Source organism: Balaenoptera physalus (assembly GCF_965194825.1).
Source record: "Balaenoptera physalus genome assembly, chromosome: 3".
NCBI lineage: Eukaryota > Metazoa > Chordata > Mammalia > Artiodactyla > Balaenopteridae > Balaenoptera > Balaenoptera physalus.
Genome location: NC_138890.1, coordinates 67,643,573 through 67,660,370, shown reverse-complemented (window position 1 = coordinate 67,660,370; position 16,798 = coordinate 67,643,573). Strand labels below are relative to the sequence as shown.

Genomic DNA, 16,798 nt, shown 5'->3' with positions numbered 1-16,798 from the left:
CCTGGTCTGGGAAGATCCCACATGCTGCAGAGCAACTAAGCCCGTATGCCACAACTACTGAGCCTGTGCTCTAGAGCCCGTGAGACATAAATACTGAGCCCACATGCCACAACTACTGAAGCCCACACGCCTAGAGCCCATGCTCCGCAGCAAGAGAAGCCACCGCAATGAGAAGACCGTGCACCGCAACAGAGTAGCCCCCGCTCACCACAACTAGAGAAAGCCCGCACACAGCAACGAAGACCCAACGCAGCCAAAAATAAAATAAAATAAATAAATTCATCAAAAAAACAAAACCAGGGCCTGCCACACTTCACAATTCAGTAAACATTAGCTACTACTATGAAATATATTTTTACAATCAATAGTTTAGTACATAATAGTAAACTAATTTAATAATGTAACCAGTAAAAACATAATGATGAAAGAAACAGTTTTTTGTGAAGTTACAATAACAAAAAAAAAAAACACTGCCTAGGAATAAATTTAACAAGAAAAGTGCAGGGCTTAGGTGAAGAAAAATTTTAAAGATATGAATAAATAGAGAGACCCAGAGTGCTCTTAGATGAGAAGACTCAATACTGTAGAGATGTTCGTGCTCCTCCAAGTCAATCACTTCTTTGCAATCCTAATCAGGAAACCCACAGGACCCAGCTTGGCAGCGCCCCAAGGCATAACTTCCTAAAAACTAGCCCAAAGACCAGCCCCCAACACGGTGAGGTGACACTTCTCACTGTGGGCTTGCCCTGCTTCCAGTGTGCCCTTCTATCACAGCCCTGGTCTGTCCACATTGGTTCCCTCAATTTTCTTCCCCCACTGGACTATGAACCCTCAAGGTCAAATTGAGTCTGTAGTACCTTAGTACCCGACAGTGGACTCATGCAAGACATAAGCAAAGGCCAGCCGGGTAAGCAACTAAATGCCCCATGGTACCAGGAGTGAGTGGCCCAAGAAGGAACTGCAGAGTCACCTACTTTGGGTTTTGCAATTTCCTTGATCCTCTCGATTTCCTCGTCAGACATGACATCGTAGTACCTGACGATGTGTGGACTGTCCCACTCATCCTCCTCTTTGAAAGGGGCGATGAGCAGCTGTGGTGTCCCGTTGCCATGATGGTACCTACAGAAAAGCCTCTTCTGCCTTCGGGGTGTCTGGGGAGCACAGAGCAACAAGCCCTGAACTGAGTGAGTCCTAACCCTCAGTCCCAGGCTAGCTGGCTGCAGACACTGGCCTCACACCCCATGTCCAGCAGCCGCTCCCTCCCGCCTCACCAGAGAAGAAAACAAAAGCCCCTCAGTTTGACTGGCATGAAACGATACCCCACAAATCATGCAATGTTTCTTCTCTCCCAAGAATACCTCATGTTGACAAGTCCTGTGGCAGGGTGTAATCCCTGGCCCCTCTCACAGAGATGTGAGTAGGTCAAGAGGGCTAGGGCTGGGGAGAAGTCTTTCTAGACAGAGGAGCCAGTGGGAGCCAAGCAGACATGGGCATGGAGAAGACCGAGAGACTGTCTCACACCTGAGCCTCCGTGAGGAAGCACTGGGGTCCCAGGGCTCTCAAAGGCCAGTGATACCCCATACCAAGCTCTAGCAACTGCCTTGTCTTTGCTAGAGATCATGACTTCCGTGGGGGCCCAAGGCACATCCACACTCATGGCTTTCTTCAGAATAGTGAGTCAAGTAGAAGTTGGCCTGTTGGGGTGGGGAGGGGAGCTCAGTAATAACTTAGAGGATTGAAACTCTGCCTGGTACCTCAGGGAAGACAAGTCTCCTGTCCTATACCTCAGAGCACACCCACATGTCAGCCTCAGCAGATGCTACCAAGAATTGAGAAAACGACCTACAGACAGAGGAACATCTTCCTCAGATCTGCCTGTCCAGAGCCAAAGTCTAGGTCCACAGCCTGGGCCCTGACCCATCCACATATCTCACCAGTTTGACACCCTCCCCACGACAGAGGCTCTCGTAGATATCCCTCTCGGGCAGGTAGTCCACAGGCCTCTCATATATGCCTTCCTGGGGTGCTAGCTCAGCTTCCGTGTGATTCAATAACATCTTTTCTCTTTCTTCCTCCAACAACCGTTCAAAGTAGCGCAGATTCCCTCCAGCTCGTTCATGGCTCGGGTCTAGAAAAAGCAAAGAACAAGAAGGAAAAGGAAACCACAAACATCTGTTAGGTCATTTAGAGAAATTATTCTGTAAGTGGTTTTCTCTCCCAGCAGCTCACTCGCACGCAGCATTCTGCCTTCCACAGCACCTAAGCAGGGTTCGCTGGTCGTAGAGGAAAGGCCAACAGAGGTTCTCCCTCCTCTGGTCAGAGATGAGCAAGGAGCAACAAGAGCGGGGCGCGGGGACCGCTTAGCCACCAACGCGGCTCTCCTCCGGAACTCCCTGGAAGTCCCAAGGACACAGGTCCAGAGAAGCAGGCCAGAGTTCTGCCTCCTCCTCCCCACGTGGCTGTGTGCTAGTGACAGCCGTCCCCTGGAGTACATCCACTACTGGTGACCACACCACTTGCTGGCCACAGCTAGAAGGCAGGCTGAAACACCAGTGGCAAGAAGGGCCACATGACACTCCCACAGCTTTGTCCTGTGGGCCTCACAACAAGAAGGAGCAAGCTTGGCAGGATTACTGTGCTACCCCTCAGATGAGGAAACTGTGGCCCAAAGATGTTAGAGATTAAGGTTAGGTTATTCAGAAGAGGAATCCAGGTGTCCTGACTCCCTGTACAAGGCTCTTAACTAACACAACAGACTCCAAAAAGCTCTCTTCCCACATCCGTCTTACAGACATTCACACTAGCTGGCCTCAGACCCAAGGCCCATGAAAAGGAGCAGCAAAAGGAAGTCTTTGCTGGTCTGTGAAATCTCAGACTATGATATCCCATATATTAGTAACAGGTGGAACAAATGGGTTCTTAAGACACAGTGCTTTTGATCCCCTTCAGTCTAACACCACAGGACAACTGAAATCGCCAAAGCCATGGCAAGTCCACCAGTTAGACCTCAGGCCTCTAACAGGTCAGGTCACTGTCACTGCAGCAATCCTGAAATACAGCTTGCCTCTCGAGCTACTCCTGACGCAGTATAGGCTCCATCCTACATAGCAGCAGATGCACTGCAGCACTGGATTCCTAGTTGGAAATGGAATAGGAATCCATGTGTAGGGCCACGGGTGCCATAGGCCTGAGTGTATCCATCAGTGATTGGGCAAGGGCTAAGGCCAGAACTTCAGTGGGTAAAGAGCTAGCTGGCAGCTGGACTGGGCCTGAAAGCAGCAAAGCATTAGTCAGTGGCTAGGCGGCAGGTCAGACTGGCTCAGTCCCTGGAGAGCAGCCAGGTAGTGGACAGCAGGGTGACCAGTTCCCCTGCTACCTCCCCCTCTGCATCTGACCTTCCCCTAGAACCTCCTTACCAAGGGAGAGCAGTCGGCGGGTGAGCTCCAGGGCACGGTGCAGGTCACCCAACTGGAAGACGGCATAGCTCAGATAGTCCAGCACCTGGGCCTTGGATGTGGTGGCCTCCTCCCCTGCATCGAGCTGCTTCAGCACCTGTTCCATCCACAGCACTGTGTGGTAATAGTCTCCTTCATTGTAGGCCGAGCGGCCCATCCCAAAGCAGTCGTCCACACTCAGCACTGCTTGGTACTTGGTTCCTGCAGCAGGAGAGGCAAATAGTCGGGTTCAAACAGCCTCTGGGTTAGGGAGAAAGATTCCCCCATTGAGGGAGCCTGGGTCCCTGGGTGGGGGGCATCATCCCAGCAGAGCCCCACCAGGATTTCAGACCACACACCTCCAAGGGATATTAGTACGGAAAGCACAGCCAGGCTGGCCCTGCCTCAGGCTGGGGTGCACAGCCTATCTCCTAACCTCAGACTCCCCAAGTGCAAAGGGTCCTTTGTTATGGAAGAGCCGAGGAAGCCCAAGAAATAGTGTTCAGGAGAGTATAAAGGTCCTGTGAGCCACACGGCAGATGTCTATGAGGCAGCTGGCCATTTGAGACTGAAAGTCAGAAAAATAAGTTAAATATAAAAAAACAGAACTTAGGTGGCAGGTAAAGCCATGGATGAAGATAATCGCTTCCAGAAATAGTGTCAGGAAAGAGTAGAGAAGGTGGCTGAGGCCAGGGCCCCAGAGACCACCTATACAGAAAGGACAGAGTGAATAACACTGAGAAAGAAACAGAAGGAGCAGGAGTGATGTGCCAGATGCCAAGGGAGACCAAGAGATAAGACTGCAGTGCCAGCTTTGACCACTAGGTGGTGGGGCCCTTGATGAAGATCAATTCAGCAGGTCCTGTGACCACAGGTCATCTGCTGTTGGCTAGGCGCTGGAAAGTGACCATTAAGAGAGTTTCAAGTCAAAAAGGAGATGTGGTGTGTAAGCTATGGGGAGATGCAGGGTTTAGGCTGTGACCCTCCCTGGAAAGCAAGGGAGTTTCCCTACAACCCCGTTAAGAGCAGCCTAGGCATGGCTGACATGGAAGAGTTGCCTCAGAGCAGGCTCTTGCTGCCTGATGTCCAAGATGTCCAGGATGAAACCCCTGCTGCAATGTGTTGGCTGCTTCAGAGACCAAGGGTTGCTCACCATGATGGCTCAGGAACAGACAATGTGGGAAAGGAAAATGGGGAGAGTAAACATAAGACAGAGTTAGTAGGCAGACCACAGATTGGGGTGGGGAGGTCCTTGAGTCCCTGTTCACTCTCCACGTACCTCCACGGATCTCTGGCTCTGTAGGCCGAGAAACTGAACACTGATGGAGGCAGTATAACACAGCTGAGTGAGCTGGACAAAACAGGGTCTGTGTGGGCCTAACTATGGCACCCCACAACTGTGTGACTATGGACAAGTTAAGTAGCCTCTCTGATTCTTAGTCCCTTATCTCTAAATAGAGATAATACCATCAGTTTTAGAGGACTTGCGCCAAGAATTCAACAAGACGACATATGAAAATGTCTCCTATAATTCCCCAGAGTGGTAATAATCAGTAGCTATTATCAACATGTCTCACAGATACCAAGAAGGTCAAGAATGGCTCCCAGACACTCAGCATCCTTCCCAGAAGCCAACTTGAAAGTCTGCTCCCTAGAGAGTGCTCCCTGGAGAATGCCAGCAGAGCTGAGGGCTGAAGGGTAATCACACATGATGAAACCCAGCTGAAGGGGGTAAAGGTATTCCTGCAGCGGTTGTGGGATGAACAAAGAAGCTGAGCAGTGGCAAAGCTTAGTACAACAGACAAGGAAGCCAAGGAGATGGTGCCACACCGGACCACAAAGACCACACATTAAGAGGAATTTGGTTTAGCCCTAAAAGTTAAACATTGTGATCAGGAACTCATGTAAAAAGATATGTGCTTAAGACCACGTGGAAGGTGATTTTCAGGAGTGAGCTGGAGGTATACAATAAGTTAGAATAATATTTCAATAATCCAGTTGAGAAAGAAGTGACCATGAGGCTGGAGTCAGGGCCTCCAAGTACAAAAGACATTGTAGGGAGGTAGAATCCAGAGCAGCCAGTGGATGGAGAGCTTTCTGCTGACGTAAGGAGGAAGGACAGTAGACGGTTCAAAAAGGGATGAGGATTTCAGTTTGGGACATGTGAATTTTAAGGAGCCCATGGAACATCCAAGTAGAGATGTCCCACAGCCACTGGCCTGCACTGGTTGAAAGCTCAGGAGACAAGCCTTGACAGGGAACACAGATCTGGATGTCATCCATGTACAGGTGATACCTCAAGTGATGGAAATGGCTGGGCTCACTTGGAGAAGGTGCTTAGGGAGACACCAGGTAGGGATGGCATCCTGGGGGAACAACTCCCGTCCACCCCTCATTTCCCCTCCAGGATATGCATGGGTCTGTTATCTGAATGTAAAAGGTCAATGCCTGGCTCTCTCCTCCCACCAACCATTCTCACAGCTACAGGGTGAAGAGATCCTGCAGGTGCCCCAAGCCACCTTCTCTCTCTGGCCTCAAGGCCTGGCTTGGTCCAAAACCTGACTGAGTGAGGATTAAGGAGAAGTCTACACTCCTTCCTGTTGGCTCACTGGACTCTTCAGTACCAAGGCTCCAGGCCCTGACCAGCCAACAACACAGTGCATCCCTCCCCCTCACTGTGATTCCCTCTGCTGTGCCTCCTACAGGGTCCCCACGGGTGAGGTGGCATCCAAGTTCTAATGGAGTCTAACTGAATCCCTGGGTTTATTGGCCTTTAATAGCCACCAAACCCCAACACGTCTTCTTATAAACATACTGAGGCAGACAACTGAATTGAAAAGGGGCCTATAAAAAAATGAGAGAGAGAGAGGAGCCAAAAGAGAAACAGCCAAGACCAGTGTCCCAGAATTCAAAGGAGGGGAGACTATCAGGAAGAATGGGGCAATCAATGTGCCAAATGCTGCTGAAAAGCTAAAGAACATTCTGCCTGAAACCTGTCTACTGGCTTTACCAGCCAAGTGGCCACTGGTGATCTTGCAGGGGCAGGATTGGCCAATGGGGGGGAAAGACGCCAGACTTTGTGTGTTCAGGAGGACACAGGAACCAAGGAAGTAGAGAAAGAGTGTGGATGACTCTCCAGCTGCCTAGGCAGGAGGGAGAAGAGATCAGTCAGCAGCAGAGACTCAAAAGGGCCTTGGATCCTGAGGGAGGGGTTTGTAAGATGAGCAAGAACAGAGCATGTGTGTGAGCTCAGGGGGAAGAGTCCAGAGAGGTGGACACAGAATGAACAGGGACAGAGACTGTAACTGAGGGCACACAGGACATGGGGCAATGAGTCCAGAGATCAGTCTTAGGCAAGAAGAAATCGGAGGGTGGGGAATAGAAGTGGGTGTGGATGCAGACCTGAGTGGTGCCCTGGGGACAGAGCCCAAGGAGGTCCTGAGCAGCAACCTCGGCATTCTCTGAGCTGAGAGAGGACAGGCCTGGGCTAATACTGGAGGGAGGTGGTGGGGCAGGGGCTATGGGGAGACAGCTGTCATGGGAATAGAGGACTGACACCAACTGGAAACCCAAGAAAGAACTACAGCCAGAGGTCGTGGTGAGCCTGAGCATAGAGACCATGAGTCAGCAGTGGCTCCATCCTTGTCCATATACCACAGCAGACACACATGCTGGACAGGCTTTGTCTGGAGTGGTAAGTTACCTGGAAGCTCCCCTTTGGAAATTGTGTCTGGGTCCAGTTTGTATGTGTCCTGAAGTCTCATCAAGGCCTTGGCGGCTCCCGTTTCATCTTCATCAGTGGGAAAGAACTGTCGCTGCACTGACAGGTTGGCAATAAAGCCTTCCAAAGGAGAGAGTGAGAACAAAAGGTTACCCTGATCCAGGGACAGAATTTCACCTGGAACCAGACAGGCACCCACCGGAGGGTCTCTGGCTAGTGCAATCTCCCTGCCCATTCCCTCAAAGGCTGTTTCCCCTTCCTCCAGGAAGCCCTCCTTGATGGTTCCAGTCCAGGGAGACCTCCCCTTTCTTACTCCTCACTGTACCAACTGCCTGTGCTGCTCATTTGAAAATGAAGAGAAAGGCCCCCTCACACTAATTAACACGTGGGAATCTGAGAGTCTTGGCGTGGAGATAGAAGGAAAAGAGGACAGCGAGGGTAACTGACAGGGACACAGGAAAGGACTCAGGGAGGACGTGCTGACCACTCAGTGAAAAACAAATCACATGGAAAACCTTGATCTAGGATTATTAGCCTGGCCAGGTAATCACAGACTCCTAGCCTACATCTCAGGTTGAAGAGCCCAAGGGACAGAAGTGGTCAACTCAGAGAGCCCAGCTGGCCACTCATTACTGACCACTGGCCCTTATCATACAGAAAGGTGATGATGACAGTCCTGGAGGTGTTTGGTGCTGTCCCCACGCCAAGATTAGGGACTGGAGAATCATCTGACCAAGGCCAGTATTGAGGTGGGGCTGCACAAGCCCGGCATGGTTCCCCTGAGAGACCACACTGGGCCTTGCTCTGCTTACTAGGGCACTCCTACCACTCAGACCCACAATGAGCTCAGGGCAGGAGTTCCCCAATTGTGGTGCTCAAGACCACAGCCTGGAGCCTGGGAGAGCCCCTGAGCACAGAAGCACCCAAGGAAGCTGTTTGGGGACTCCAAGCCCTAGTTGTAAAGCAAGATATACACCTCTTGCAATCTCAGGACTCCAGGTGGAGGCCAGGCCCTCCCATGCTGATTCAGGGGCTTCAGTTGTGCTCATAAGCTGAGAATTAGAAGGGGAAGTCCAAGGCCATTTCTTCTCTGGCCTCTTCCCCAGAGCAGCAGGACCCATAGCCACCTACTCTCACGACCTCAGGCTCAAACACCCACTTCTAGCCCTGCCTGGGGACCCTGGGACCAAGATGCTGCAACCCTGTCTTCCTCACGGCTGCATGGTCAGGGACTCTATGAGTTTACAATCCAGGGGGAAAAAATGCTTCCAGAAAAAAACCACATTGTTAGCATGTCTCCCTGCCTCCCCCTCTCCCCATTTCAGGGGAAAGAACTCTGAAAGAAAGAGGTGAAAACAACGTATTGCTGACTGGGACTGTCCTGTCTCCCTCTGGGTAATTATAAGGTTTTCCAGAGGAACCAGATGTTGACGGTGGGGGATGGGTATGAAGAACAAGACTTGAGAACAGAAGATCATATGGGCAGGCTTATTCTCCCGCACTGCAGGCAGGACAGCCAGTTCTGAGCTACAGGCTCAGGCTGGGAGGCAGGGTCTGGGAAAGGCAGCCGTGGCTTCTGGAGGCAGTGAGCTCACTGGGCACAGCTCCGCCCAGCTGAGCTCACCAATCCCTGCCCAGAGGCCACCCTGCTCCCAGCCAAGCCCAGCCCAGTCTGGCCATTAAGGGCTAAAATGCCTCAGCCCGAGAGACGACAACGGGTCTGAAGTTAATCAGCACTTCCAACTCAGGGAGAAGAGACAGTGAGTCCAGCGGGGCTGGGCTCAAGGCTGGAATCAGAAGGGCCCACCTCCAGGCCTGCCCCACCATCTCCTGCTAAGAGGAAAATATTAGAGCATAGAAAGTACTACCATAGTAAAAGACTAAGCACAGTTAAAGCTTTAAATAAGTTCATACTCTAACCTGCAAATCCCACTTATAGGAATTTATCATAAGAAAATAATCAGAGATGGGCATAAAGATATGTGTAAGATTGCTGATAATCTGGAAACAATTCCACATCCACTGACTTGACCAGTTTTACACTACACCAGTATGACATATTACTGTCCAGCCATTAAAACCATGTTGCAGAAGAACATTTAAAGGACATATAGAGAAGCTGAAAAATTCAGGAAAACAGTATATGCTTATGTCACAAATCTGCCAACAGATAATGTTTTCTTTCTAAAAGATATGAATGGGAATAAATTTAGATGAGGCCCGTGCTCCCCAGCTTGCACTGGTCCCACCACTTAGCCCACTTATCTTACTTTTGTTAATTCATTTGGTCCCTCAAAGCAAATAAGTTTGCATTCCACGATATATACGTATGATTCCATTTTTTAAAATGTATATACATGTGTAAAAAGACTAGAATTTTAACAGTGATTATCACTAGGCAATTGGATTAAGAACTGTAATTTTCTTATATGATTGTTTTTGTGTTTTCCAATGTTTCTATAAATATGTATTACTAAAGCGTAATTAGAAAAAAGTCACTACCAAAAAAAAAAAGGGACCCAAAAACACTAGGAAAAGGCAAGAACTGATTTTTTTTTTTTTTTTTTTTGACCACGTAGCACAGCATGCAGGATCTTAGTTCCCAACCAGGGATCAAACCCGTGCCCCCTGCAGTGGAAGCTCGCAGTCCTAACCACTGGACCACTAGGGAATCCCCAAGAACTGATTATTATAACATATTAAAAGCAAGGACAGACAACTGCCAGGTCCCCACAGAGATGAGAGCCACCGGACTGGCAGGCTACATGTTCACACACTGCACGTGCACACCAACACCCCGACCCAGGACAGGCTCAGACCCACACTCCCCAGGTGCCAGCACACAGACATACTGGCTCACCCAACCACCTGCTCACTGTCCCTCACCTGCAGCTGAGTTCTGCAAGACAAGGTCCTCCAGCGCAGGCCAGTCTGTGTTTAGCCGCTTCACCAGTTTATAGGCATTCACAGGGTGGGACAGGTAGCCTTCAGGGTCAGCAGCTGACTTGCTGGTCAGGGCTTCCATTTTGTTGGCCCAGCTGTGGAACCAGAGAAAAAGGAAGGTTAACACACGGATCTTGACCTACGGTAATTTTCCTGGTGAGATTCAGGGGGTCTCTATTTAAAAAGGAAAAAGCAGTGAGTCCTTAGCCCACATACTTAGCTACTCTGGGGGACTGGCATGAAGTAACCTCCAGGCCAGCCCCACATTGCCCCCTCACGGGCTTCCTCTTATGGGCACCCAGGATGGGTTCCGGTGCGGGGGGGTGGTGTGGGGGAGGAGGGCTGGCTCAGGGTGGGTGTAGGGATTTAGGACATTAGACACCTCTTAATCTTGGAGAGCTTGGCTTCCTCCACCAAGATGTACTCCTTCAGGGACAGCACTAGGTCCTTCTCTGCATAAATCAGGTCTGTCATGTGCCCTGCAAAGGAGAGAAAAAAGGGCCAGTAAGAAATGGATGAGGGACATCCAGCTCCCGAACTTGGGGCACAAAACACCAGCTCAGAGGCAAGCCTCCTGGGCTAAGGGCATATCAACTCTCTTGGGATCATGGGGCCCTAGAGTTAAACGAGACCTAGACATTCGTATGGTCCTGGCCCCTAGCTTCAGGAAGAGAGAGGCAGAGGGTCCAACGGAATGTTAAGTGCACTGAGGACACCTTAAGGAAGAAACCCCAAATCTCATTCTCCCACTGCCACCCAGTTGGGTCATGTTACTGGGACACAGACATCCTGGGGGCTTCTCTGCTCAGAACTACTCTCTAGTCCAGGAGAAAGTTGGTCAGAAATGCCAGGCAGCCCAGGAGCAGCCTCCACTACCCAGGGTGGAGGCTCAGCTGAGACAGCTGGCTCCCAGGAAGGACATCCAGGTCATCAGGGCTCAGAGGGGGAAACAGCAGCTCTCCCCAGCTCTGGTCAAAACCAGTGGATGAGGCCATCCCACCCTGAATGAGAACAGGCCTCAGGCAGTGACATCCCCTGGCACATGAGTCAAGGATTGCTCAGGTAGACAACAGTCCTGTTGGCACATACCAATAGAAGTAAAGAATTCAGCCTGCACACAGCCCAGGACACCAAACCAGGCCACCAGCAACATGGATACCCAGAGTTTCATGGTCACAGAGGGCAGTGTCTGCAAGGCATTCAGTGATAGTAGTCATTAGATCAACAATGGTAACATATATACACACATTCAAACATGCCAAAATCCTGACCTAACACACAGAAGCCAGGGAAGATATTCAGGACCACCAGCGGAAAGATGTCAGGGTATAGAACCAGAGATGTATGCTTAATTCTGTCCCCTGCTCCGGGAGGCCAAGTGCCCTTGGGAGAGACTCTGCCTCTCGACTTCTGGTAACCACTGACAACACGGGAAGGCTGAATGGAGGCAGGGGCCGTGGACAACAGTCACCTCTGGGTCTAATAGTCTGTCAGTTCAAGATTCTGGCCCAGACCTCTTCTCTGTTTCTGTCTTTCCTTCCAACACAGGTGCGAGGACAGTGCCAGGTGCTGAGGACCCAGATGTAACACACAGTCCCTGCCCACAAGAAAATTGAAAGTATAGGAGAGACAATGACAGAAAGAGAACTTGACTCAATATGCCCCAGGGGACCCACACCCAAAATAAGGTGTACAGCAGATGGTGAGCCAGAAGAGAAATCAAACTGCTCCCTGCTGGTCTGCACCTGGCCACAGTTAGAGCAGACTGGGCAGACGCTGCTCTTCCTGTAGTGAGCTCCTTGGAAGACACTGTCCTCATGGAGAATCACCATTCTCAAATATTTACTAAAGACCCACATATGCCAGGCACTGAGCTAGGCACTCGGGATACAAAAATGAATCAGCCACACAGGGGCAAAACCTTAGGCCAGGCTGGGTTGCTGACATGAGTAAGAGGCCAGCTGCTGTCTTCTCATCAGCCTAGAAATAGCCAGACCCAGCTCTGAAGGCAGCAGGCACACCATGGGGCAAGCCCCACTGGCAGTGGACCCAAGTACACAATGGAAGCTTTGGACATCATCTCCCAGCTCAGCCATGCAGCCTGGAGCACGCTGAAGGAACAGCACCCACGTAAGCCCCAGTTCTGTCAGCCCCTCCTCTTCCTGCTCTACTTCAGCCAAGCCCCACTGGAAATTTACTGAGCGAAAACAAGGAATATAAAGGAAATACAAATGCTTTCTCTCCAAAATGTAAGCCTTATCTGACAGAATTCTAAGTCTGAGCTGACTAATGCCAGATCAGCAGTTTTTTGCCTGCGATGATTAGATGCACAGTCACACCCACCATTCCTCACCTCACCCTTTCAGAAGAAATTCCAATCCACTGTGGTTCCAGATTAGGCTCAGAGAAGCCCAACCACGACCCCCACCCTCAAACGGGTTCCTATATGAGGAAGAGGAGAGAATAAGTGAGTGTCCCCATTTGTTCATCCCCTGCCAAATGTCTGCAGAGCTGACATCATGCCCATCAATACCCTAGGTGTCAGGGGCCCAGAGATACACAGAACAAGATCCTTCAGCCCACAACCTACTGCAGGGTAGGGAGTATGGGCTAAGGGATCCATTATAAAGTTAGGGCAGCAGATGAAAGCAAGTCACCGAGAAGAGGTGAGACGGCCCAGCCTAGCCCCAAGGTAAAGCCCAGATCCCCTTTTTGCCAGCCACAAATCTGCTCCCAGGCCTCAGCATACCACATCTCCACCCCGGGATTCCAGAAGGCCTCTATTCTTGCTTACGTAAGACCCATTCACAGGGTTACGGTCTGCTCCTTGTACTTCAAGAGGCTTCATCCGCTCAGGAGAACACCCTCTGTATGTGTGTAGGGAGGGAACAGTAAAAACCCAGAGCCAGGAGGCTGTATCTGTGGACAATGAATCAGCCAACTACCCATCAGGCTGGGGTGATGGGAGAGCAGTGCCCAGGCAGGAGACCAGACCAAACACAGTTGGAAGTTGGGGGCACCAGCGTTTGTCCCCTGTTCCATCAGCAGTTGCAGTGGCATGCCCATTCAGAGATCAGGTAACAAATTGAAGGGAGGGAGAAGCCTCTCTGTTCCTTTCAAGTCACCCTGGTGATACTGCCCATGGTTCATGCCTTACAGCACTCAGGAAAAAGCAGCCAAGTTCCTTCATTACATGAATACCAGCTGTCATTTCTCTGGAATGTGCTATCTGGCTTAGACTGAGCCTATCGACGAATCCCAGCCTGGAGGCAGAGCCCAAAGAATCACAGATGGGATTCTGGGCTGACCAAGAGCCTACGAAGTCCTGCTCTGATGGAGGAGGGGGATGACAACCCTGCTGGTCCAGAGAGCTAGGCGCTCCCACGCAGCCCCCAGACCGCCACAATCAACACTGCCACCCCAGGCAAAGGTACACTAGAGTCCCAGCCCATTTCCCCTGATCCTGAGCCCCCGAACACTAATTTGTATTAGGTGTACAAAAGGCCATCTAATCAGGGTCAGGCTGGGAGGAGGCAGTCTCCAAGAAAGACTGTGTGCCACAGTATGGGAAAAGCCAACCACCTACATGCCCCCCATCCCATCTCATACCTATACCCAGAGTTTGCTTATGACAGAATAAGTGGGAGCATGTATGCCTGCCCAGTGCCCCCACCAGTGTCCAGTGCTGTCAAAAGCCCTCCAGGAAGCCTCAGAAATCCATGCTGAATAGGCCTAGAAATGGGCAACATTGAGGCCCCTTTTATGAAAATAAAGTATCACCAAGTCTGAACAGAAAACCAATACTGAGTTTTATCTGAGCTGCATCCCAAGTTTAGAGCAAAGTCTGGCCCAACAAAAACAGCAAAAAAAAAAACCCTCACCGCAGACTTGTTCATTCCAGGAAACTGTAACAACAGAAGATGTTACATTTCTTCCAAACAGTGGATTGTTATGGATTGTGTAAGAATGGACACTGTGTGCACATTAACATTGAGAGAAGATCAAAGCATCCTGTTAAGTGAGAAAAGCTCCCAAACAATATATACTCTATGATTTCATTTTTATAAGGAAAAATTTTTATATATGGAAATTTACATACCTGCATATATATGCAAGCGGAGAGTCATAAATCTAGTTGTATCTTGGTGAAATAATTTTATTTTTCTCTTTATGTTTACTTGTATTTCCTAATCTTTCTACAAGGAGTTCTATGAGAAATTTAAAATATATTTCATATTTAAAATGAAAAGAAAACAAAGCAGGCCCTCTCAAATGGACTCTAAAGTGGCCCAGCAGCCTGAGTTTGGACCCCCACGGGGAGGTCCTCCAAAGCCTGCCAACACCCCAGTGACAATAAATCACCCACCAGGCGACCGGCACTATTTCTAAGCACAGGACAATTCCAAGACATACAATCACATGCCTTAGCAAGCCCGCTCTTTGGAAAGGGCGTTTACAACCTGGCCAAATGACCATGAAAAGATGTTTCCAACTGCAAACCAGCAGCGTCCTTAGCTTCTCCCCTTACCTCATCAGGCAGGAACCTCTGCCAAGCTCCCAGCTGCAACCCAAATGCAACAGCTTGAGTTTTAACAATGTATTTGTCTGGCTTAGCTCTGAACAAGAGGCTGCCTGCCTTCTGTGAAGGGGCAAAATGAGCCTGAACAGGGCTCCCCGCAGCGGCCTTGCCTCCCAGTAGCGTGGCCAACCCTGAAATGGCAGAGCCAAGAGGACCTGCGTGCTCAACCCAGGAAGAGTTCAACAGAGGCTCCAGGAGGCCCTACCACCTATGTACATGGATGTCCGTTTGGGCCCATAAGCTGCTCTCACTGGCACCCCAGGGAAGGATGGGAGGCACTCTACTCTCCCTACCTGATGTCATGCCTCAATCATCACCCTGATCTGAGCCACCCCTAAGTCCCTCTTGCAGCTATACTGGCCCCTACCTGCATTGGTCTCTCATCTTACATGGCCTCCCTCCCACCTCTGCTCTACAAAATAGCCATCACAGCTTACTACAGCCCCTCGTTTGGTCTCTTTCTCCCTAAGAACCCTCCGAAGGCTCTCCACTACTCTCAGGACAAAGTCCAAATTACTTAGTCCTAAGGGCCTTTTTGACTCTGTGTGACCTGGCCCTACTGCCCTCTCCAGCCCCATCTCATGACTCCAGGTTTTATACCTTTAACTACCACATCACATGAAAAAACATTCTCCTTCACTGAGAACCTAACAAAGCCTAGATGTTCATGCATACCTATCCTTATCCAGTTGTCCCTCAGTATCCACAAGGGACTGGTTCCAGGAGGCCCCACAGATACCAACATCCACAGATGCTCAAGTCCCTTATATAATAGGTGTAGTACAGTCAGCCTTCCGTATCCACAGGTTTTACATCTGCAGATATGGAGGGCTGACTGTAGTTTCTCTATCCAGTACCTGGACATGTTGACTTGTACTTCCCACGTGGGTACCATCAAAACCACAAAGTCTCCTGCTTCAGTAACTAGACAATTAAGTAGCAGAAAAGGCCTTACAAATCAACATTCAAAAGCCAGTTGGGTTTTCAATCAGTCTTGGCAAAGACTTGGCAGTCCAGGTAAGACTACCTTATAAGGAACTACCGGAAAGAATAAAATCCACACACCACTATACTGGATGAATCTGACATACCACCTTGTACTCTCTTGGTCTCACCTGCCTCCTGGGCCGTGGGCCACTTGCTCTGCCTCAGACCCAGTGAAGGAGACTGTGCAGGCCCCAAATCTCTGACTCCTCCTGCTACTTCCAGACTCCAGCAAAGCGCCACGCTGACCTCCCCAGGGGCTGCTGGAGGGCCCTGGGAGTGCAACTGAGGAGTGAGCATGGGGGAATTAACTCCTCCTAGGGCAACTGTGACCAATGAAGGACAGAAACAAGAGGACGTCAGCAGATAAATTCCCTCTCCAGGCCTTCACTGAGAAACTGTTCTGCAGCACGGAGTTTCTGTAGAGCTCACCCAGAGATGTCCTGCATGGCTGAGCAACTAGTGTATCTCTGTGCAGACTGGTCAGCTTGCTAAAGCACCACCTTGTATTTGCTTCGCCTCCTTCTCGACCTCACTTTTATTTTCCCTTACCCTTGCTACTCTGCAACTTACCTTCTAACAAAGCGTTAAGTACTTAAGCTCTGCTTTGGGGTCTGTTTTCTAGGCTAAGATAACCACTATTCATTTTTCCAAAAATCTTTCATTTCTACCATCTAATCCTCACCAACACCTTGTAAACTAGATAACCATCTCCATTTGAGATATAGATATATAAGATACATAACTGAGGCTGAGAGTTTCCTGCGCACCTCACATGCTACAGGAAATTACTGGCAGAGCCCAGACTCAAATCCAAAACATACTTTCTACTATATATTGCTGCCTTCAATCCTACTCAGTAACATCTGTTGTCTTATAGCACAAGGACTTCCCAGAAGGAGGAGCCACACTTTGGCCTAGCAGAACAGGCCTGCCCAGGTCAAGGACTTTATTGTGGTTCACAAAGCAGCCTCATGACGTCCGTGGCTGGATCCCACCAGAAGGCAGACAACAACATGGACCCAGAAGACAAAAACATGGTGCCTCAAGTTCAAGTGAGCAGTCACTCCTGCCCAGACATCACAGCACTCACAAATGACCAAATGGCCCAGCTCAGGGCAAGACAGTACAGTCTAG

At 50.0% G+C, this 16,798-nt stretch overlaps 1 protein-coding gene across 16 annotated transcripts in view; it reads right to left on the bottom strand.

Annotated features, from left to right (window-relative positions):
• P4HA2 (prolyl 4-hydroxylase subunit alpha 2) overlaps positions 1–16,798 on the bottom strand; it is a 75,892-nt gene that overhangs the window by 17,957 nt on the left and 41,137 nt on the right. For 12 of the 16 annotated variants that reach the window (XM_082455346.1, XM_082455339.1, XM_082455335.1 and 9 more), the window contains exons 3-9: positions 11,188–11,287; positions 10,481–10,577; positions 10,042–10,193; positions 7,138–7,275; positions 3,417–3,656; positions 1,935–2,128; positions 975–1,151 (exon numbers count right to left, since the gene is read on the bottom strand). In XM_082455346.1, coding sequence (XP_082311472.1) covers positions 975–1,151; positions 1,935–2,128; positions 3,417–3,656; positions 7,138–7,275; positions 10,042–10,193; positions 10,481–10,577; positions 11,188–11,269 — 1,080 coding nt within the window. In that variant the 5' untranslated portion in view covers positions 11,270–11,287. Of the gene's footprint in view, positions 1–974; positions 1,152–1,934; positions 2,129–3,416; positions 3,657–7,137; positions 7,276–10,041; positions 10,194–10,480; positions 10,578–11,187; positions 11,288–12,451; positions 12,541–16,798 lie in introns of all 16 variants that reach the window. The other 4 variants (XM_082455348.1, XM_082455337.1, XM_082455342.1 and 1 more) reach the window with 2 other exon arrangements.